This window comes from Cucurbita pepo, chromosome LG01 (assembly GCF_002806865.2).
Source record: "Cucurbita pepo subsp. pepo cultivar mu-cu-16 chromosome LG01, ASM280686v2, whole genome shotgun sequence".
NCBI lineage: Eukaryota > Viridiplantae > Streptophyta > Magnoliopsida > Cucurbitales > Cucurbitaceae > Cucurbita > Cucurbita pepo.
In genome coordinates, this window is record NC_036638.1 from 2,067,670 (window position 1) to 2,090,932 (window position 23,263).

General features: G+C 36.5%; 4 protein-coding genes and 1 pseudogene across 5 annotated transcripts; 2 read left to right on the forward strand and 3 right to left on the reverse strand.

Annotated features, from left to right (window-relative positions):
- Window positions 1-2,107: 2,107 nt before the first annotated feature.
- Window positions 2,108-6,236, reverse strand: LOC111801775 (bifunctional riboflavin biosynthesis protein RIBA 1, chloroplastic-like). 2 transcript variants are annotated; one of them, XM_023685937.1, is made up of 7 exons: window positions 5,832-6,236; window positions 4,816-5,158; window positions 4,514-4,735; window positions 3,738-4,060; window positions 3,102-3,234; window positions 2,673-2,969; window positions 2,108-2,591 (listed from the first exon to the last, which is right to left on the reverse strand). In XM_023685937.1, exons 1-7 carry the CDS (start codon window positions 5,882-5,884, stop codon window positions 2,325-2,327), a joined length of 1,638 nt encoding a protein of 545 aa, XP_023541705.1. In that variant the 5' UTR covers window positions 5,885-6,236; the 3' UTR covers window positions 2,108-2,324. The 2 variants fall into 2 exon arrangements, with proteins under 2 accessions (XP_023541705.1, XP_023541695.1); XM_023685927.1 differs by having other exon boundaries at window positions 4,816-5,161; window positions 5,832-6,139.
- A 1,523-nt stretch (window positions 6,237-7,759) lies between these two features.
- Window positions 7,760-10,018, reverse strand: LOC111781528 (annotated as a pseudogene).
- Window positions 10,019-10,326: 308 nt separating this feature from the next.
- On the reverse strand, window positions 10,327-12,845 carry LOC111809353 (bifunctional riboflavin biosynthesis protein RIBA 1, chloroplastic-like). The gene is made up of 7 exons (XM_023695801.1): window positions 12,755-12,845; window positions 12,377-12,677; window positions 12,085-12,306; window positions 11,645-11,967; window positions 11,287-11,419; window positions 10,914-11,210; window positions 10,327-10,755 (listed from the first exon to the last, which is right to left on the reverse strand). The coding sequence occupies exons 1-7, from the start codon at window positions 12,802-12,804 to the stop codon at window positions 10,489-10,491; spliced, it is 1,593 nt and encodes a 530-aa protein (XP_023551569.1). The 5' UTR covers window positions 12,805-12,845; the 3' UTR covers window positions 10,327-10,488.
- A 3,395-nt stretch (window positions 12,846-16,240) lies between these two features.
- On the forward strand, window positions 16,241-17,176 carry LOC111802515 (dicarboxylate transporter 2.1, chloroplastic-like). Its single transcript, XM_023686918.1, has 2 exons — window positions 16,241-17,005; window positions 17,087-17,176. Exons 1-2 carry the CDS (start codon window positions 16,310-16,312, stop codon window positions 17,174-17,176), a joined length of 786 nt encoding a protein of 261 aa, XP_023542686.1. The 5' UTR covers window positions 16,241-16,309.
- Window positions 17,177-18,226: 1,050 nt separating this feature from the next.
- LOC111810573 (dicarboxylate transporter 2.1, chloroplastic-like) lies at window positions 18,227-22,513 on the forward strand. The gene is made up of 5 exons (XM_023697298.1): window positions 18,227-18,991; window positions 19,073-19,096; window positions 20,685-20,974; window positions 21,051-21,499; window positions 22,172-22,513. Exons 1-5 carry the CDS (start codon window positions 18,296-18,298, stop codon window positions 22,285-22,287), a joined length of 1,575 nt encoding a protein of 524 aa, XP_023553066.1. The 5' UTR covers window positions 18,227-18,295; the 3' UTR covers window positions 22,288-22,513.
- The last annotated feature ends 750 nt before the right edge of the window (window positions 22,514-23,263 follow it).

The following is a 23,263-nucleotide window of genomic DNA, read 5'->3' on the forward strand; positions in this document are numbered from 1 at the left end:
AATACTAAATTTTCAAATGTTTCGTTAATACTAACCGTATGAAGACAAAAGTTGACAAATGCTGACAATTTAATCAAATAATTAAAACAAAACCAAATTCACGCAGCCACAATAATTAAACAAATTTTTGGATACAAATTTCAACAAATTAAAATAGCTTCACAAGCAATCAAAACAGCATCCAAGAAGCAGCCACCATGGCCATAACCATAGACCAAGAGTATGAAAAGCTGTTCATGGTGGCAGCATTCACCCCCGGCGGTGGAGAGGCAGTAGGCTCGGAGGACGGGGGATGCACGTGGCCATCATGCCCTTTTGCGACGTAAACGAGCAGCAGCACCGCCACCACGAAGCTGAGAACTGCCGAGGTACGAGCTGCCATTGTTAAGAAGACGAAGAAATTAGATGGCAGAGGAGAAGACTTTGAGGGCCTAATGAACCTTTGTGGATAGATGTATATATATAAGCTCTAATCCAATGGAGGATTATTTTTTAATGAGCCCGCTTATAATTTTTAATTTTTTTAATGACAATGAAGCGTTATAAAGACAAATTATTCAATAACACCAACACGAGTAATATTTTGTGAGATCCCACGTCGGTTGGCTTTATAAAGGTATAAAAGTCTCTCCCTACTAGACACGTTTTAAAACTGTGAGACTGACGGTGATACATAACGAGCTAAAGTAGACACTCTCTATTAGCGGTGGGCTTGAGCTGTTATAAATTTTATCAGACAGATAAAATCTCACATACACTTGTTTTCGAGCTGAATGTTAATTTGAGCATAACTCAACTCATTTGAATGATACAAACATTATAAATTAAAATAAAATTATTAAATGTGGAATCTAAAAATGAAATAAAATTTAATATAAATATAAAAATCTTAATCCCATTAATTAAAAAGAATATTTGGGTTATGATAAAGTCAAAATTGAGTAGTTTATGCTCCACCAGTAAGGCATAACAGTTGTCATATTCTTTATGTAAATAATTCTAATTATTTATTTCAACTAAAAAATTATCATAATTTATTATTATTATTATTTTAAAATAATTGTTGAAAATTATTTTCATAGAAATTGGTGAACTATATATAATATAATTTAACTCAATCTCTATATATATTTTTTTAATTAAATTGAAATTATTGATTTTTGATTAAGCTAATAATTGTTGAATTAATAAGTTTAGAATAATAATCCAATATATATATATTTTTAAAATGGCATGAAACTTGAGTTTAGAGTATGTTGTTTCCATGTCTTTCACAAATATCTATATTATTCTAAAATTTTAATTTTAATTTTAATTTTAATTTTAATTTTAAGTTGGTAAAGTGTATTGTTTTTTCTATCTCGATGATAACGGCATTAACACTCATGTCCAGGATTTAGAATCTGAATTTGGCACTTGATGACAACGGTATTTCACCGTAACGTGGTCACGTTACCTACTCTTCGCTTATAAGAGTGAAAACTACCACTATAGACTAACACGAGTCATTCTACATTGTTTTGTCTTCACTCACATGCATCTACAAGCCCACCATTGCAAATATTATTCTCTTTGGATTTTTTCTTTCGGGTTTCCCCTAAAAGCTTTAAAGCCCACCATTGCAAATATTATTCTCTTTGGATTTTTTCTTTCGGGTTTCCCCTAAAAAGTTTTAAAAACGCGCCTACTAGGGAGATATTTCCATGCTCATATAAACAATATTTCGTTCTATTCCCCAACCGATGTGGGATCTCACAATCCACTTTTTTTGAGGCCCAGCATCCTCGGTGGCACGCCGCCTAGCGTCCACCTCCCTTCAGGGCCTAGCATCCTTGTTGGCACACCGCTTGGTGTCCACCCTCCTTCTGGACTTAGTGTCCTCACTGACACAACGCTCAATGTATGACACTGATACCATTAGTAACTAATGCTAGCAGTGGGCTTGAATTGTTAAAATTCAAATGTAGTATTTATTAATTTGTGTACCCTTCTTTTACTCGGGTGTCACGGTCATTATTTAACCAAATAATTAAACCGTAAAATTCAAATTAAATAAAACTCAAAAAGTCCTAAAAATGTGTTTGAAAAGGATATATATATATATATATATATAAAAGGAAAAGTTAATAGGAATTGATACTATGGGTTTTGAGGGTTCAATCTTATCATAAATATCATAATCAAACAATTAAGTGAACATATTAAACTAGATCAATACTGATAGTATCCCCTGTAAGGCTTCATTTTGGTCATAGGGGTCAGCGAGCAGCTGCAGCATTCATTTCACTTCCAACACCCGGTTTTCGACATTGCTTAAGCTTTGCTTACGCCACAGCGTCACTCGATTCTGCACTACTGTTCGACGTTTGATGGTCGTCGATCAAATTTCTAAATCTGCTACCAAAATCGAGGTTGTAGATGTGCCCCATTTTGGCGCGCTTCGTCTCGAGGTATCTCTTGTTGTCCTTCGTAATTGGGGTTATCAGAGGAACTCTGCCTGAAACTTCTAACCCATACCCCTTCAGTCCTATGTACTTTGTTGGGTTGTTTGTTATTAGCTTCATTGTTCTTACTCCGAGATCTCTTAGAATCTGCAACCAACAAAGAGGAGGATCAGATATAGTACAATCATACCAAGTCGGTTTGTTGTTCGAAGGCGTAAATCTGTGTACCTGTGCACCAATGCCATATTCTCGAGAATCCACAGGCAGTCCTAATTCCTCGTTGGCTTCGACAGTGTCCCGCCCGGCATCTTGCAAGTTATACGCACGAAGTTTGTGGCCCAAACCTATGCCTCGTCCTTCATGACCACGGAGATAAACCAAGACACCCCTGCCTGCAGCTTCGATCAGCTGCATTGCTAGAGCAAGCTGGTTTCCACAGTCGCATCTCGCTGATCTGAAAATGTCTCCAGTGAGACATTCCGAGTGTACTCTCACCAGAATATCTTGTCCATCACCGATATCACCCTGCACAATGCAAGCCTTGATCTCATTACAAGGCTGAAAGTCCATTTAACCGAGCACACCGTGCAGATAATATCGGGTAGGATTATCATGTGCTACAAGTAATTGCAAATGGTTCACAAAGCTTAGCCTTACCTTAACCATAGCAATATGCTCAATGCCATCCAAAATAGATCTGTAGCAATATGCCTGAAACGGTCCCCATGTAGTCGGCATGCGAGCAGCAGCCCCGGCACATTCGACTAATCTATCTCTCTTCCTCCTATATCTGTCGATATCATAATATATTAGATCTGATTTGTAAGATTACTAAACTCGGGGACGAAAAAATGACAGAAGGAAACGTTGATACAACATTGATTGTTCCGTCGTAACTTGAAATGAAGATAATGATCATTATGCAAGCAAGAAACTAGTGTTCATATGAAGTGTAACAGCTCAAACCCACCGCTAGTATATATTGTCCGCTTTTGCCCGCCTCACGGTTTTAAAATGCATCTACTAGGGAGAGGTTTCCACACCTTTATAAGGAATGCTTCGTTTCTCTCTCCAACCAATGTGGGATCTCACAATCCATCCCCCTTGGGTACAGTGTCCTAGCCAGCACACCGTCCCGTGACTAGCTCTGACACCATTTGTAACAGTTCAAGCCTACCGCTAGCATATATTGTCTGTTTTGACTCATTATATATAGCCATCCGCCTCACAGTTTTAAAACGCATCTACTAGAGAGAGGTTTCCACACTACATGAGCTAACATAATTGATTTACCTGACTAAATCAGCAATGGAAATGATTTTCAGGTTTTCCCGTTTCGCAAATTCGCGAAGTTTCGGTAACCTAGCCATGGAACCATCTTCATCAACCACCTCACAAAGGATACCGACCGGTTCTAATCCAGCAAGCATGGCAAGGTCGACAGATGCTTCGGTATGTCCAGCTCTCTTCAAAACACCACCTTCCCTGTACTTGAGGGGAAATATATGGCCAGGTCTCTTAAAATCATAAGGTTTTGAATATCCTGAGGCAAGTTTCAACACTGTTGTTGCCCTATCACTAGCTGAAACTCCCGTGGTTGTACCTTCTCTTGCATCCTGAAGAAATTATTGTGGCATAGTGTTCATAATATTGCTCAGTTTACATGTAACAGCTCAAGCCCACCGCTAACAAGTATTGTCCGTTTTGGCCCGTTACGTATTGCCGTCAACTTCACAGTTTTAAAACACGTATGCTAGAGAGAGAGGTTTTCACACCCTTATACAGAATGCTTCGTTCCCCTCTCTACCCGAAATGGGATCTCACAATCCACCCCCTCGGGGTCCAGCGTCCTCGCTGGTAAGCCGCCCGGTGTCTAGATCTGATACCATTTGTAACAGCTCAAGCCCACCGCTGACAGATATTGTCCTCTTTGAGCTTTTCCTTTCGGGCTTTCCCTCAAGGTTTTTAAAACGGGTTTGCTAGTGAGAGATTTCCACACCCTCGTGGGATCTCACATTACATATATTGAGCTGAATGATAATCGAAAATGGCAAGTGAAGAATTCATACCACTGTCACGGTAAAAGCAGTACAAAGCTTCTCCTCGTTCTCCTTTTCGTTCACCATGAGCGGAATCTGTAACCTCTCCAGATCTTCACCTTTCATGGCTACACAAACAATTCCTGTTCCATGTTTTACAATGAAAGCCATAGCTTCAGGAGTAGCAGCTTGTGCTGCCATTATCAAATCTCCCTCGTTTTCTCTATCTTCATCATCAACAACAAGCACCATCTGCAACATCACTGTTCTTGTTACTAAGATGAAAAGGAAAAAAACAAGAAAAAGAAATGCTCCATGTCATATTGGACAACCTTTCCCTGTCGAATATCTTCGACTGCATCAGCAACAGCAGCGAAACCTGCGGTGGGACGATCAAAATCATATTCATCTTCACCAACGGGAAAACTATTTCGAGTAGAAGCTGAATCTGGCTGATTTCCAAGGACGACATCGTTCGCAACGACAGCATTGCCATTGGAAGAAGACAGAACTCCTCCTTCACCAGATATCAACGTAGCTCTTGGTTGGACTGAACCCCTGGTGCCTAAAAACAGTTTACTAGCTTTACAGCTCGAGGTTAACTCCGAAACGAGGCTAGTTGCAACGTACGGTTTAACATGATTGATTCCACCAAAAGACTGCAAGTCTTTGAATCTTCTACATCATACAAAAATCAGGCAATATGTTTAGAGAAAATTCATAGAAAACATCTAACATACTTCATTTACTTAAAGAATTCCTACTGGAAACAAATTGTAATCAATGTTCTTAAGCTTCAATAGTAAAACTTAATAGCTAGATTCAGTTTTTTGTGGAATGTAGAGCAAAAATTCGTGCCAAAAGGCTGTTAAACTCCAATAACAATAGCTAATCCAAATGGATTCAAGAATTTAATGCATAACATGATGTTATTTCTTCATTTCTCTTAAATCAATTGGTAGTAAAATGCGAGATGTTCTTATGACGATGCGAAAATTTCGACTGTTCTAACAGAGAAGAAGACAGAGGCCTCAGATGATCATACGAGACTTCGAAGTAAGGAAGATCCAAACAAATAAACAGAGAAATTTCATCATCAAACTTGATCTTAACCGATCTGGATATCAGAATCATGAAAATGAAGCAAAATCAAGGTATAAAACGCAGAAATCCATCAAAACGAGAAACCCAGAAACGAAAACCGCATATGATTCGAACAGATTACTCTCAAACAAGACGATAATTGAATGACGCATCAAAAATCAAATACGAAACGCAAAGAATTCAACGATTACAGAGAAAATCGCTCGAAAATCACTCGAAAATCAGAATACAAAGAATAGCTTACTGAAGATGAGAAATGGGAGGCGTAGATTGGAACGAGACGGTTCTAAAAGCCATTGGCGCAGAAATCTCTTAAGCAGGTGAAATGGTTTGAAGATTTCAGAATTTGGGTTTTTATTTATACGGCGGAAAAAGGAGGAAGCCAAATCAAACAGAAAAAGGAGGGTTGGTGGGGGCGGGCAAGGAATCAACCAAGAACTTGTATTCAAGTCGGTTACTCGTAAGCGATTAACTGCTATCGCCAATGGAATGATAGGGATTTAAAACCCCAATATTCAAATCACAAACAGAATTTTTTATTCCTTTTTCGAATTTTCGAACGATAAATTAGTACTTCAACCAAAACACATATAAACAAACAATTTTCCACTCAATTATTTGGTATGGAACTGAGATCCCAGATCTAAACAAAAAAACTTTTGAGGGCTCATCATCCACGATCTCAAGAACAACAACAAATCTTGTGTTGAGTCGATAAACATTGGTTGAATTAATGGCTGTTGATTCTAATTAGCTGTTTTCTTTTTTTTTTAGAACAAAATAGATTTGGGAATGAGATTGAAGTTGATATTAAAGAATAAGAATAAACTTTAGTAGATCATAACATACCATCCTTATCATATCCATGCTTCGAAATAACAGGATTAATAAACTTTATGCCTCAATTTTTTTAAATAATACAAAATAAACTGTCTAAATTCCAACACGAATATATTAAAATTTTGAATTTTGTAAATGATTATTATTAACTCGATAATAATTATTAATCTTGAAACTTGTTATAAAGATTTATTATTGCTTAAGATCTTAGATATTTATTTTTATTATTATGTAAATGTGAATAATTTGTATTATTTTTTGTAATAATAATAATTTATATATAAAATATTAGATATTGGAATAAAAATCCTGCCACGTGGTGATTTTTTAATTACAAAAGACCATGCTGGCACTGACATCCAATATTAATTTCATATTGATTAAATTCTAAATAATTAATAATTTTAAGTGATTTATTAAAAAAAATTCTGTTTAATAGGGCTAGACTTTTAATTTTGTAGTGATTTAAAAAAAAATTAAATAGGTTAATGCCTTTTTAGATATATGTTAAATATAAAATGTATTTTGTAAAAAAAAAAAAAGGAAGAAAATTAGTAAATGTCATATAATATTCCATATATATATATATATATATATATATATATATATATATATATATCTTTCTAAAATTGAGTTTTTTGGGGGGACCAAAGGGAATGAATTTGAACTTTTTCTCTTTTGCTTTTTTTTTTTTTTTTTTTTTTTTTTTTTATTTAAAGGAAATTGAGAGGTTATTTCGTGGCGCGACAGAGTTGACTAGGACCCATTTTTGGGGGTCTTATCCTTTTTCTAGTCCTCCTCTGGGGTTGGGCCCACTTTGCCACTTGCCATTACACGTGTCCATATTTCATCATTTCGGGTTATCGGGTTCAAGTTAGACCCGAATCGAATGAGTGGAGTGGAATCGTGGTAATTTTCAGTTTATTTATTTATTTAAATAAATTATAAAATGTAAAAAAAAAAGGGATAAATATTATAAGATTAAATAAATTAATAATTATAAATAATTTTAAAAATAATTTTAATTTTTTTTAAATAAAATGTTTAAAATTAAAACACTATATTCCCTCAAAAGTATTTTTATATATAAATTTATTTGATTTAGTCTACACATAAAATACTTTTATAAATTATTATAAATATTAAATATGAATTAATACGTTCAAATTTATATTAAAATTTAGTTTCATTCAAAATACCTTATTTCTCAAAATTATTACATTAATAGGACAAAACTGAGCTGTTGGTAAAATAAATAAATAAATAAATAAAATATTTTATATAAAAGTTAAATGCATTATTAATTCAAGAAATAATAAAATAAAGCCATCAAATTTGAAGGTTTGGATTGAATAATAAACTGCTCTCATAAAATAATTATTTAAAAATATATCGATACAACTACTAATCTCGTAAAAGTACCTTCAAACACGCCTTTAATTTAACAAATATCGAGCTTTCAAGGGTGCGAGGAAGAATTTAATTAGCCAAAGCATCGCTCGAAGCGTTAGTGTCGGTTTTTTTATTGGCATCCATTAGGGTTTCTAAATTCACCGTTGAATTCCAAGCCATAAACGTGACCCATTTTGGCTCTCTTAGTTTCTAGGTATCGTTTGTTGTCCTTAGTAATTGGCGTTACAAGTGGAACTCTGCCCGAAACTCCCAACCCGTATCCCTTTAGCCCTATGTACTTTGCTGGATTGTTCGTCATTAGTCTCATTGTTCTTACTCCAAGATCTCGTAGAATCTGTAAAGTTTCAAACTCAATAACATCAAAATACTCGTTTGTAAATTTTACAGGTCGATTATAAGAAACGTACCTGTGCACCGACGCTATAATCTCTAGAATCGATAGGTAATCCCAGATCTTCGTTGGCTTCGACGGTATCCCTCCCGGCATCTTGCAAATTGTATGCGAGAAGCTTGTTGCCCAAACCAATCCCTCTTCCTTCTTGCCCTCGTAGATATACGAGCACTCCTTTTCCAGCTGCCTTGATTTGTTGCATTGCTAAAGCTAGCTGCTTTCCGCAGTCGCATCTGGTTGATCCGAATATGTCTCCGGTGAAGCATTCGGAGTGCACTCTCACTAGAATATCTTCTCCGTTACTAACGTCGCCCTTCACGAAGAATGATAAAACGACTTGAAATTTATTTAGAAAGACTTCGGTCCTCGTGGGTTCGAAAGAAAAACGAGTATTATTACCATCACCATTGCAATATGTTCGATGCCATCTATGGTGGATTTGTAACAATAGGCATTGAATGTTCCCCATGTTGTGGGCATCCTTGTAGGAGCTCCGACGCGCTCAATTGATATCTCCTTCTTCCTTCTATACCTGTTGAAACCATCAAGATCAGCTCTCTCGTGCTAAACCCTACAATATTTTATCTCGAGAAACTTGACCTGATTAAGTCGACAATGGAGATGATTTTAAGGCTATGATGGTTCGCAAACTGGCCTAGTTTCGAGAGCCTAGCCGTGGGACCGAGTTCGTCGTCAATAGCGATCTCACTGAGAATTCCAACCGGGTTGAGTCCGGCGAGCCGAGCAAGATCGACCGAGGCTTCAGTGCATTCGGGCCTCTTCAGAACGCCACCTTCGGTGTATTGGAGGGGAAGGATATGGCCAGGTTGTTTAAAATCAGAAGGTTTTAAGTGTCTTGATGCTAAAGCCACCGCGGTCGCCGCCCTATCTTCCGATGAAACTCCGGCGGTTATGTCCACCATTAACGGAGTTTCCAACCTCTCAAGATCTTCCCTTTTCATCCCCACATAAACAATCCCGGTTCCATGCTTTTCCATGAAAGCCATCGCCTCCGTCGTCGCCGCCTCCGCTGCCATTATCAAACCTCCTTTGTTTAAATTTTCATCGTCAACCACCACAACCATCTGCAACTCAAAGAAAGACGATGATAACAACAACAACAATAACAATAACAATAACGATCGTTACTACCTTTCCTTGACGTATGTCTTCAACGGCTTCTTCAATGGACGAAAACTCTTCGACCAAACGATTGAGGTTTGACTCGTCGATCGAAATCAGCTTGTCATCAACATCAAAGATAGTATTGTTTGTGACGGTGGCATTGACATCAACCCCGTCTCTAGCTTGGACGCAACGGTTGGTGACTATCGAGAATTTAGCAAGTTTGATGACGGAGGGAAAAAATATTGGAGTGTAGGGTTTGATCACAAAATCTCGGAGGTCTTTCCATTTTCTAAATCACGAAATAAAAAGTATAAATATAATGAGTGATTTTGAAACGGTTAAAATCGCTTTTTTCACGTTCATAATAATTAAAAACCGACCCTTTTGAACCAAAAAAAGAAATCAACAAGATCAGTTTTCAATGTCGATTTGAGCTCAAAGCTAACGACACTCAACCTAACGCTCACTCATAATCAATACGAGCTACCCAAAAAAACAACCAAGACGATAAATTTAACCGAGAGTACGAGATGAGCTTACCGAAGATGAGAAGTGGACGATGACGAATGGCAAGAGAAGCTTGTAAAAGCCATTATTGAGGCTGAAAATGGCTCTTCCAAAGCTCAAGCACAAGTGATAAAGTTTTGGAATCCCTCTTATTTATAAACTTAAATTAATTTTATAAAATAAAATAAAAAAAATACTCGATAAAAATTAAATTGTTACAAATTTATTCATAGGTCGAAAAATATTATATTTATTATATTTTTTAATATTTCATTAATTTTATAATATATAATGAAAATGTCGTTTCATCGGACCGTAAAAATATTAACTTCCAATAAAAAGTTTTATTCTAAGAATATATTAAGTATTATCTTTTATTTAAATAATGTATCGAGTCTTCTAATTTTGACGTTGATTGGTCTAAGATTCTCAAAATACTTAAAATAAGAAAAAACACAGCTGGTTGGATAAGGAGAAGTCGTCTCGAATGCGTTAAATATGGAATTTTTTCGGGTTTTCACTTGAGATAGAATAGCGACAAAGAAGATAGGACTCGTTTGGAATAACTTTGTAACGATTATGAGTCGTTATTTTGACACGAAAAGTTATTCCAGATATACCCTTAATTAGCTAAAGCATCACTCGAGACACTAGCGTCGGATTTTTTATGGGCATCCATTAGGGTTCTTAATCCACCGTTGAATTCCAAGCCATAAACATGACCCATTTTGGCTCGTTTAGTTTCTAGGTATTTTTTGTTGTCCTTAGTAATTGGCGTTACGAGAGGAACTCTACCCGAAACTGTCAATCCATATCCCTTTAGCCCTACGTATTTTGCTGGGTTGTTCGTCATTAGCCTCATTGTTCTTACTCCAAGATCTCTTAGAATCTGCAAAGTTTCAAACTCAATAACGTCAAAATATGCCTTTTACCCCAACTTTATTAAAAAGCATTTTCAAAGAATAAAAAACGCATAAAACAGCTATCGTCGACTCTCGAGAATCAAATTCTTTTTATAGATTTACGAGTCGTTTATGAGAAACGTACTTGTGCACCGACGCTGTAATCTCTAGAATCGATTGGCAATCCTAGATCTTCGTTGGCTTCAACAGTGTCCCTCCCGGCATCTTGTAAATTATACGCAAGAAGCTTGTTGCCTAAACCAATGCCTCTTCCTTCTTGCCCTCGAAGATAAACCAACACTCCTTTTCCTGCTGCCTCGATGTGTTGCATTGCTAAAGCTAGCTGCTTCCCGCAGTCACATCTGGCTGATCCAAATATGTCACCAGTGAAACACTCTGAGTGCACCCGAACTAAAACGTCATCTCCGTCACTAAGATCGCCCTACAAAAAAAAAAAAAAAAAATCGTAAACCGACTTGAATTTTGTTTAGAACGGTATCGTCCCGGTTTTTTATTACCTTGGCCATTGCAATATGCTCAATGCCATCTATGGTGGATTTGTAACAATAGGCATTGAATGTTCCCCATGTTGTCGGCATTCTTGTCGGAGCTCCAACCCGCTCAATTGATGTCTCCCTCTTCCTCCTGTACCTGCGACAGCCTCAAAAAAAAATTTTAATTTTTTTTTTTTTTAGTAAATATGGAAGATTTAATTAAAATATTTCTTCTAAAAAACATTTTAAATGATTTTTATATTCGTTTAAACAAAATGTAAAAATTACAGTGAATTATGTTTGAAAATAATGTTAAATTTGTTAAATTTACTTTTATGGTAATTAAAATCAAATGTTTAAAGAAGGTAAAATAAAAATTAACCTGACTAAGTCTGCAATGGAGATGATTTTTAGATTATGGAGGCGAGCAAAGTCCTGAAGCTTTGGGAGCCTAGCCATGGAGCCATCGTCGTCAACGATCTCGCAAAGAATTCCGACAGGGTTAAACCCGGCGAGCTCGACAAGATCGACGGAGGCTTCCGTGTGACCTGGCCTCTTCAAAACCCCGCCTTCTCTGCACCGGAGGGGGAAGATATGGCCAGGCCGTTTAAAATCGGAAGGTTTGGAGTGTTTTGATGCCAATGCCATCACCGTCGCCGTCCTATCGCTCGCCGAAACTCCGGTCGTTGTGTCGTTTTTTCCATCCTTTACAAGTTCATAAGTGAGAAAAAACATGTAAAATTTTCACGGAAGATCATCTCGAGATAAATCTCCGTTCGAGAATAAGCTGCAAAACGCTCGAGACAAATAAAATGTATTTACCACTGTGATAGTAAAAGCAGTGGAGAGCATCTCTTCATTATGCTTGTCATCCACCATTAATGGTATCTTCAACCTCTCAAGATCTTCCCCTTTCATTCCGACACAGACAATCCCTGTTCCATGTTTTACGATGAACGCCATTGCCTCCGACGTCATCGCCTCCGCCGCCATTATCAAATCTCCTTCGTTTTCTCTATCTTCATCGTCAATAACCACCACCATCTACATAAACAAAAACACACAAATAAGCCCTCCATTCGACAACGACAACGACATTAACGACTTCTACCACCTTTCCCAATTTGATATCCTCGATAGCTTCCTCGATAGACGAAAACCCTTTGGTCGGACGGTCGAGATCAGACTCCTCAGCTGAAATTGGATGGCCATCTTCGTCAACGACCGTAGAATTAGCATTAACATTGAAAGACGACGTGATAACTCCGTCTCTAAGTTGAATTGAGTGATCGGTAGCGATAAATAGTTTAGAAGGTTTGAAAACGGAGGGAAATTGAGACGCATGGCTAAAACCCTTTTTCGTGTAGGGTTTGACATGGTTGATGGTTGCGTAAGCTTGAAGGTCTTTCGATCGTCTGCATGAAAACGTGTATCAAATAACTAACGTACGAACGATGAGTTACGAACGAACGAGTCAAAGAATTGGACTTACCGAACCGAAATGGGAGTCGTAAGTTGACAAGAGAAGCTTGTGAAAGCCATTGTTAATACTCAAAGTTCTTATTGGAATCTCACATATGAAGATTTAAAAGTTCTCTTATTTATATAGGCACCTAAGAATAATTTTTTAAATAAATAAATAAATAAAATAAATAATTTCTATTATATATATATATATTTTTTATAGTTTTAAGAAATGAATTAAATAATACAAAAATTAAAGTTTTAATTTTGGAATATTATTTTATTAAAAATAAAATTTTAAAAAATTGTGAAAATATTATTAGTTTTAATTATATATTTTATAAGGAAAAAAATAGAGTGATGGGTGACTAGGAGAGAGAAGGCATGACTCATACCCCCATGAGAGAGAAAGAAGGCATGAGATTAAGGAGATTGTCCTACATGGACAAGGCATGAAAAGGAAGCGTTTTTAAGATTATTTTTAAAAAAAATTATTTAATTATTTTGAGATTATTAAAACTAAAAATTAAAATAAAAATGATACCATCCCTAGTAGAATCATAGTTTAAACCTTAAAAATGTTCATTATTTTGATAATTTTATAATTTTACACGACTTTTGCGTTTAATTATACTCAAGGCCCAATATTTATTTCTGGCCCATGGTTTGGGGCCCAAATATTAGTAATAGAAGGCCCAATATTTATTTCTGGCCCATAGTTTGGGGCCCAAATATTAGTAATAGAAGGCCCAATATTTATTTCTGACCCATGGTTTGGGGCCCAAATAAGGCCCAATTTTATTTCTGACCCATGGTTTGAGGCCCAAATATAATTAATAGTAATAGAGGCCCAATATTTATTTCTGACCCATGGTTTGAGGCCCAAATATAATTAATAGTAATAGAAGGCCCAATATTTATTTCTGGCCCATGGTTTGGGGCCCAAATATAATTAATAGTACTAGAAGGCCCAATATTTTATTTCTGGCCCATGGTTTGGGGCCCAAATATAATTAATAGTAATAGAAGGCCCGTTTGTTTAGATGCCTTCAAATAATTTAATTTTCTTTAAAATATATTTTTTTAAAATGGTTTAAAATTAAAAATGATAATTTCACAATTTTATAAGATAATATGATTGCTAATGATGATTAGCAAAGTGATTATCGGTAACAAGGTGTCGATGGACGACAACTAAATCTCGTGCTCGATGGCAGTGGATAATGGAAGTAGTGGTGGGAGTTATGCCAATAGCAAGAGTGGATGGTGGTCGGTAGAGGATTTCGGTGATGGTCGATAATGATTACGGACAGTGGAGAAGTAAAAGTAGTATAAGGGTATTTTAGTAATTTTTCATACATTACGAGAATTTAGAAGAAAAATAGTTGAATTCGAAATGTTATTAGTGGATGTCTTTTTCATTAATCAATTATCGGAAACTATTTCACACTTTAGACCCTAAACCCTAAACTAAAAAGCTTCTTTTTATTTGTTTGCTTTTAAGTGGACTTTGTGATATAAAACTTTATCGGTTTGTGTTCATATTATAATTTTTCGTTCGTTCGTTCTTAAATTATATTGATCGCACGGGTGAAAATTATAATATTAATATTAAGTGGTTAATACATAATATTTTCGATCTACGTGTTATTGTACAGATTCGTTCAATTAATTAAACTTTTACTTTTGAATTATTTGATTTACTTTATATTTTTTTATTTTTTTTAATAAAAAAATTAAATTGAGTCAAACTTATCGGAATGTTAACTTATCGTGTATAGTTTTTACCATTAGATTCTTTGAAATTGAATTACGTGTGGGACCTTATTAGAAGTGTTGTCATTTCCTTCAAATCTCAGTTGTTCGGTTGAAATTTAGTACACCATTCTATATTATAAATGGGTCTTGATCGAGACCGGTCAAGCAATCGAGCGCTCTTGAAAACGAGGTTGTCCCTCTCCATATCCATTCCACTGCTTTGCCCCTATTTCTAAAGTTTATAGACAAGGCTTGTTCCGTCGTCTCCTGTTCTCTATTGCAGCGAATCGAGATAGTGAGATTCTTTTAAGTTAATCCCGAGCGCTCTTGAAGAACCCTTTTATTTATCATTCTTGAATTAGGGTTAAAGTAGAAAATTTGAGTAAACGATTGTCGAAAAACTATAATTTTATGAAACCCGACTGTAGAACAGAAATTGTGAAAATTGGTTCGAGAAAGAACTATGATTTCAATTTAGATGAAAAATGGTGGATTGTGATTGGAGCTTTGAAGGAATCTGGTTGGTTTGTAGGGTTGAAAATTTGAAAACGTTCTTCGGTTGAATTCATGTATAGTCAACGAAAGGAACTGAAGCCAATCGTGAAAGAAATCGAGCTCACTTGAGGTGAAAACTGAAACAATCAATAAATACCGAAGGAAATCGTGTGTCTTTGAAGCTAGGAATGACCTAGTTCAAGCAAACTAATTCAACTGGTTCAGTTTGAGCTAGACTAGTTTGACATCTTTTTTCACCATTTTTTTCGAAACTAGTTTCAACGGAGCTAAAACTTGAGTTATGAATTGCTGTTCTAGTTTGCTTAAGCGTATTGAATAAACGTTAAAAAAGTCGGATCGATACAGTAAAATACTTCATATCTCTACCGTGATACCGTTCATTTTAAAAATAATTAATGTCATGATTTCAATATAAAAGCATATATTATGGTTTTAGACTTTATTCTAAAATTTTATTTTACCCATAAAGATTATGTTACTATATTAAAGTGTTAGTTGCCTCAATTATAGTGCCAAACACTTAGACTCTTGTCTCTTCCATAATTTAAATCTAGCATAAGTGGACAAGATTAGTAATAATAATAAATTAATATTGTTTAAATTAAAAAAAGAAAAAAAAATAATGATTATTTGAATTGATCGGGTCATATAAGAATAAGGTTCAAGTCTATCAGTCTGTTAGGATGTTTCGGTTACATCCATCACCATACTTCCACTTGACACGTATCGTAACGACGAACGACTCATTTTGTTAGATCATTCTCTTGAATACTCAAAACTTCTGTCATTTCATCCTCTATGTTGTGTTACGGGAGGCTCTCGGGAGTTAAAAATATGTAAATATATATTTTTAATATTGTAATAATAATCAATAATTAAATTATAATTATTTTTATTACTATTTATTTTATTCAAGACAATTGGTTAATATTAATAAATAATAATATTTTACTAAAAAAACAAATAACGACTTGCTAAATAAGAGAGATAACAAAAGTTGTAAAATAATTAATAAAAACGTTGAATTTTCATTATTAAATAAGAAAGGAAAAAAGTTATAACATAATCACATAACAATTTTGGAATAAGTACCTTTCCAAAAAGAAAAGAGGGAGAATACGTGGACCAATGAGGTATAGCCACGTGGAAAAGTGCTCTGTATTTACACCGACTTCGTTCAGCTGCTCTGTCTCTGTTTCTCCTCTACGGTCCTTGTCTTTCCAACATCTCTCCACTTGTTTCTTATGGAAAATTTTGCACTCCGATCTGTCTCCACTATCTCTTCCTTTTCGATCCATTATTCCATTTAATGCATTTTCTTTCAAGTTTATTTCGATCGATTTCGCTTTTTCAATCAATTTTGAATCTGTTCTTTAATCCGAAGCTGTGTCGACCAAATCCAATGCCAACCAGTGCCTCTGAATCGCCGGATAATCAGCTGTCGCCGCCGAACCCACCTCCCAAACAAGGCGCTAAGCCAATCCCATTTCTGATTTCGGTTGCTATTGGCATCATTGTTCGTTTCGCCGTCCCAAAACCGGCGGGGGTTTCAACAAAAGCGTGGCAGTTGCTCGCCATTTTCTTGTCGACGATTACTGGCCTTGTTTTGAATCCTTTGCCGGTGGGTGCTTGGGCGATTCTTGGCTTAACTGTGACTGTTGTTACTAAAACTTTGACGTTTTCTGCTGCTTTTAATGCCTTTACTAGTGAGGTTATTTGGTTGATTGTGATTTCCTTCTTTTTCGCTCGTGGGTTTGTCAAAACTGGATTGGGGGATCGAATCGCGACATATTTTGTTAAATGGATGGGCAAGAGCACGCTTGGTTTGTCTTATGGGTTAACGATTAGTGAGGCTTTGATAGCTCCTGCTATGCCGAGCACCACCGCCAGGGCTGGCGGTGTGTTCTTGCCCATCATTAAATCCTTGTCGCTCGCTGCTGATAGCAAGCCGAACGACCCTTCTTCTAAAAAGATTGGCGCGTATCTTGTTCAGTCTCAGTTTCAGGTTTGTTGCTCTGTTCTTGACTCTGTTCTTGACTCTGTTCTTGAATCTGTAATTGAATCTGTTATTACTTGGTTGTGGCAGAGTGCTGGTAACTCTAGTGCCCTGTATCAAGTTTATGCAAAACTGTGCCTCACACTATTGANTAGGAATGACCTAGTTCAAGCAAACTAATTCAACTGGTTCAGTTTGAGCTAGACTAGTTTGACATCTTTTTTCACCATTTTTTTCGAAACTAGTTTCAACGGAGCTAAAACTTGAGTTATGAATTGCTGTTCTAGTTTGCTTAAGCGTATTGAATAAACGTTAAAAAAGTCGGATCGATACAGTAAAATACTTCATATCTCTACCGTGATACCGTTCATTTTAAAAATAATTAATGTCATGATTTCAATATAAAAGCATATATTATGGTTTTAGACTTTATTCTAAAATTTTATTTTACCCATAAAGATTATGTTACTATATTAAAGTGTTAGTTGCCTCAATTATAGTGCCAAACACTTAGACTCTTGTCTCTTCCATAATTTAAATCTAGCATAAGTGGACAAGATTAGTAATAATAATAAATTAATATTGTTTAAATTAAAAAAAGAAAAAAAAATAATGATTATTTGAATTGATCGGGTCATATAAGAATAAGGTTCAAGTCTATCAGTCTGTTAGGATGTTTCGGTTACATCCATCACCATACTTCCACTTGACACGTATCGTAACGACGAACGACTCATTTTGTTAGATCATTCTCTTGAATACTCAAAACTTCTGTCATTTCATCCTCTATGTTGTGTTACGGGAGGCTCTCGGGAGTTAAAAATATGTAAATATATATTTTTAATATTGTAATAATAATCAATAATTAAATTATAATTATTTTTATTACTATTTATTTTATTCAAGACAATTGGTTAATATTAATAAATAATAATATTTTACTAAAAAAACAAATAACGACTTGCTAAATAAGAGAGATAACAAAAGTTGTAAAATAATTAATAAAAACGTTGAATTTTCATTATTAAATAAGAAAGGAAAAAAGTTATAACATAATCACATAACAATTTTGGAATAAGTACCTTTCCAAAAAGAAAAGAGGGAGAATACGTGGACCAATGAGGTATAGCCACGTGGAAAAGTGCTCTGTATTTACACCGACTTCGTTCAGCTGCTCTGTCTCTGTTTCTCCTCTACGGTCCTTGTCTTTCCAACATCTCTCCACTTGTTTCTTATGGAAAATTTTGCACTCCGATCTGTCTCCACTATCTCTTCCTTTTCGATCCATTATTCCATTTAATGCATTTTCTTTCAAGTTTATTTCGATCGATTTCGCTTTTTCAATCAATTTTGAATCTGTTCTTTAATCCGAAGCTGTGTCGACCAAATCCAATGCCAACCAGTGCCTCTGAATCGCCGGATAATCAGCTGTCGCCGCCGAACCCACCTCCCAAACAAGGCGCTAAGCCAATCCCATTTCTGATTTCGGTTGCTATTGGCATCATTGTTCGTTTCGCCGTCCCAAAACCGGCGGGGGTTTCAACAAAAGCGTGGCAGTTGCTCGCCATTTTCTTGTCGACGATTACTGGCCTTGTTTTGAATCCTTTGCCGGTGGGTGCTTGGGCGATTCTTGGCTTAACTGTGACTGTTGTTACTAAAACTTTGACGTTTTCTGCTGCTTTTAATGCCTTTACTAGTGAGGTTATTTGGTTGATTGTGATTTCCTTCTTTTTCGCTCGTGGGTTTGTCAAAACTGGATTGGGGGATCGAATCGCGACATATTTTGTTAAATGGATGGGCAAGAGCACGCTTGGTTTGTCTTATGGGTTAACGATTAGTGAGGCTTTGATAGCTCCTGCTATGCCGAGCACCACCGCCAGGGCTGGCGGTGTGTTCTTGCCCATCATTAAATCCTTGTCGCTCGCTGCTGATAGCAAGCCGAACGACCCTTCTTCTAAAAAGATTGGCGCGTATCTTGTTCAGTCTCAGTTTCAGGTTTGTTGCTCTGTTCTTGACTCTGTTCTTGACTCTGTTCTTGAATCTGTAATTGAATCTGTTATTACTTGGTTGTGGCAGAGTGCTGGTAACTCTAGTGCCCTGTATCAAGTTTATGCAAAACTGTGCCTCACACTATTGAGGACATATTCTATTTATATTGGCAAAAGATTAACTAATAGATCCGATTTCATAGGAAACTAACGAAGTAAGCCTATCTTTATGGCATGACTAACTTCAAGCTATTCTAATGGATTGACCAATTCTAACAGCCCCCTTCAATCCCAACAAGTCTTGTACATGTTGAGATTGTTACAATGTGTAGTAAAAGGAGTTTTAGACAGTGGTTTTGTCAGGATATCAGCTACTTGATCACTTGATGAAATGAACCGAACTTCCATTGCTTTACGTGCTACTTGTTCTCGAACAAAATGAAAATCAACTTCAATATGTTTCGTTCTAGCATGAAATACTGGATTTGAAGTTAAATATGTAGCTCCGAGGTTGTCACACCAGAGGCGAGGAGCCTTTGATTGATACACGCCCAGTTCCTTCAGTAATGACTTGATCCAAATCATTTCTGCAGTAAGATTCGCAATGGCCTTGTATTCTGCTTCGGTGCTTGATCTTGACACTGTAGCCTGTTTTCTGGAACTCCATGAGATTAGATTTGCTCCAAGAAATACAGCAAAGCCGCTAGTTGAACGTCGATCATCGGGACAACCAGCCCAATCAGCATCAGAAAACCCCGACAACATCATGGTTGATTTCTGAATTTTCACTCCTAATGCTAGTGTGCCTTTAACATAACGAAGAATTCTCTTCACAGCACCCCAATGAGCATCAGTAGGTGTATGAAGATATTGACACACTTTATTGACAGCAAATGCCAAATCAGGCCTAGTCATTGTCAAATATTGTAGTGCTCCCACTGTACTTCTGTATTTGAATTGTTCTTCAGCTGATAAGGGTATTCCTTGTTCTCTGAATAATTTTTCAGCAGAACCCATTGGTGTAGACATAGGTTTGCATTTTTCCATGTTTACTCTTTTCAACAAATCTAAGGCATATCGTCTCTGTGACAGTATGATACCATCTCGTGTTTTCTTGACTTCAATACCCAGAAAATACTCAAGACCACCCAAATCTTTTACTGCAAAATCTATTTTCAATTTCTGAATCAACCTTTCGGTTGCTTGATCAGAGGAGCTCACAATAATTATATCATCAACATAGATGAGCATATAGATAGTTATCTCTCTGTTTTTGAGAATAAAAAGAGATGAATCAGCTACTGAAGCCTTGAAGCCTAACTCAATAAGTTTTCCAGTCAACCTTGAATGCCAAGCTTTTGGGGCTTGTTTCAGGCCATAAAGGGCTTTCTTGAGCTTGCATATGTAATTCTTTGGTTTGGCTGAGTCTTGAAATCCTGGTGGTTGTCGCATGTACACTTCCTCTTTCAGAATTCCATGCAAAAATGCATTTTGGATATCAACTTGTCTCATATTCCAGCCCTTGGTTACTGCTAGCGAAAGAATGACCCTGATTGTTGACGGTTTGATCACAGGGCTAAAAGTATCAGTGTAATCAACACCAAATCTTTGCTTGAATCCTTTGGCAACTAATCTTGCTTTTAATCTTTCAACTGACCCATCTGCTTTTCTTTTCACTTTATACACCCATTTACTATCAATNCTTAACGGCTGCTGCTCAAAATATGTTGTGTATTAAACTGGCTGAGCAGCTCGGTGTGCAAATATCTAGCCCTTGGCTTACATGGGCTAAGTTTGCTTGTGTCCCTGCCATCATTGGTCTGTTGGCAACGCCTGCAATCTTATATAAGCTGTTTCCTCCAGAGACCAAAAACACGCCAGAAGCTCCAGCCATGGCTGCTAGAAAATTGGAGGCTATGGGTCCTGTCACCAAGAATGAATGGTTCATGGTTGGTACTATGCTTGTTGCTGTGTCTTTATGGATTGCTGGGTATGCAGTTTTCTTGTTGCTGTCTTTTTATTGTCGTTTTTAGTTATGAACTGAGCTTGTTTTGATTTACTTTCAGTGAGAAACTTAAAATGGCTAGTGTTGTGGCTGCTATGATTGGTTTGTCTATGCTTCTTAGTCTTGGTGTTCTTGATTGGGATGATTGTTTGTCTGAGAAGTCGGCTTGGGATACTTTGGCTTGGTTTGGTGTTCTTGTGGGCTTGGCGGGACAGTTGACGACGCTCGGTCTTGTCGGTTGGATGTCGAATTCTGTGGCGGATTTGCTGAAGTCTATGTCGCTCAGCTGGCCTGCTGCGTTTGCTATTCTTCAGGTGTTGTATTTCTTTGTTCATTACTTGTTTGCTAGCCAGACTGGTCATGTTGCTGCTTTGTACTCGGCGTTCCTTGCTATGCACTTGGCTGCTAAGGTGCCTGGTGTGTTGGCTGCTTTGGCGTTGGCTTATAACACTAATCTCTTTGGTGCATTGACTCATTATAGCAGTGGCCAAGCTGCTGTTTACTATGGAGGTATGCCCTTTTATTTTCACCCACCGCTAACAAATACTGTTCTCTTTAGACTTCTTCTCAAGACTTTAAAACGCGTCTTCTAGGGAGAGGTTTCCACACTCTTATAAAGAATGCTGACACTGGTTCCCCTCTCCAACCGACGTGGGATCTTGCAATCCACCCTCTTCGGGTCTATTCTCGCACTCGTTCCCCCCTATAATCAACGTGAAATCTCACAATTCACTCCCTTTCAGGGCTCAGCGTCCTCAGTGGCACACCGCTTGGTGTCCACCCTCCTTCAGGGTATAGTGTCCTCGCTAGCACACTGTCCAGTGTCCACCTCCTTTCGGGACTCAACGTCCTCGCTAGCACACCGCCCAGTGTCCATTCCCCACATTATAAGCACGCTGAGCTCCGACATAGGATGAATTGTGAGACCCCACATCGATGGGAGAGGGAACGAGTGCCAGTGAGAACACTGGGCCTTGAAAATGGATGGATTGTGAGATCTCACGTTGGTTGGAGAGGAGAACTAGTGTCAGCATTCTTTATAAGGGTGTGGAAACCTCTCGCTAGGATATCTGCTAGTGGTGGAATTGGACCGTAACTGAAACATCTTTGAATTCAGACAATGATGTCTTCCATCCTGACATCAACTAATTTGTTTATGTGTCTGTCTGTTCGTTGGAACAGGGGGTTTCGTTGAGCTAAGAGATGTATTCAAAGTCGGTTTAGCAATGGCGCTCATAAACGGTACCATCTGGACTGTATTTGGATGCATTTGGTGGAAGATTCTGGGTCTGTACTGACCATGAAAGTCTTCTTTTTGCGGCACATGCCCTGGCTTGGGGGGCACACCACTGATACTCAAATTTTTATGTACCCAATTTGATTCCATCTCCTCTCGCCCTAAGGGTAGCACTGCCTAGGATTTAGATTAAATTTTGCTATGTCTAACCATTACCATGAATGATATCCATAATTTGGTGAAAACCAATCTAAAAAATTGAGTTTTTGAATCTCTTTCTGTATTGAGTTCTTGATTTCGTTGTTTCAATTTTCGTCCATAATTTGGTGAAAATCAATTGGAAAAACTTAAACTTTGAATCTAAACCTCTCCTATATTGAGTTCTTGATTTATTTTTTCAGTTCTTATTGTCTTTTGACGTCACGACCAAACTTTACCAGCAATTATAAGTGAGAGAGTTAGTTGGAAACCGATGAAGTGAATGTTACACTAAAGTTAACTCTTACTTGTTCAACTTTGGTTCCGAAAAATTAGTTTTTTGGTTCCTTAAAATCGATTGATATTATTTATTTTAGTTCATTAAGCATTGTTGTCCATCTCCATTTTAAAACGTATCTATTAAGAAGAGAGATTTTCACACTTTTATAAATTTTTTTGTGAAATAATTTTTTTTTTTTTTAAATAATTTTCAAATCATGGTATTGTAATAAATATAAAATTATTTAAACGGAATTTTATTAAATGTTGTACTCAAACTATTATTTTCTTTAAAATTATAAGAAAATAATTGAATTTAAAAAAAGAAAATTGTTAAATATGATTTTAGTTTTTTAAATTTGGAAAAATATTAAACTTTTTGACTAAAAAATATATTAAATGATATATATTTTTTTCTCTTTTAAAGTAAAAAATCTTAAAAAATAAAATGGTAATATCCCAACAAATGATTTTATGTTTTATTTAAATATTTAAACCATTATTTTCCGTGAGTTGGGCCGGAAAAGTTCGACCCGGCCCATTAATGTGATCAGTTGGGA

What these genes read in the sequence shown, in the direction of transcription:
- LOC111801775 (XM_023685927.1), bottom strand. Translation starts at nt 5,884, where the DNA reads ATGGCTTTTAGAACCGTCTCGTTCCAATCTACGCCTCCCATTTCTCAT. An exon ending in CCTCCCATTTCTCATCTTCA is followed by an intron (nt 5,162 to 5,831) that starts GTAAGCTATTCT and finishes TGTATGATGTAG; the next exon opens with AAGATTCAAAGACTTGCAGT. An exon ending in CTGCTTTTACCGTGACAGTG is followed by an intron (nt 4,061 to 4,513) that starts GTATGAATTCTT and finishes TAATTTCTTCAG; the next exon opens with GATGCAAGAGAAGGTACAAC.
- LOC111809353 (XM_023695801.1), bottom strand. Translation starts at nt 12,804, where the DNA reads ATGGCTTTCACAAGCTTCTCTTGTCAACTTACGACTCCCATTTCGGTT. An exon ending in AGGATATCAAATTGGGAAAG is followed by an intron (nt 12,307 to 12,376) that starts GTGGTAGAAGTC and finishes TTGTTTATGTAG; the next exon opens with ATGGTGGTGGTTATTGACGA. An exon ending in ATTACAGCGTCGGTGCACAA is followed by an intron (nt 10,756 to 10,913) that starts GTACGTTTCTCA and finishes GAAACTTTGCAG; the next exon opens with ATTCTAAGAGATCTTGGAGT.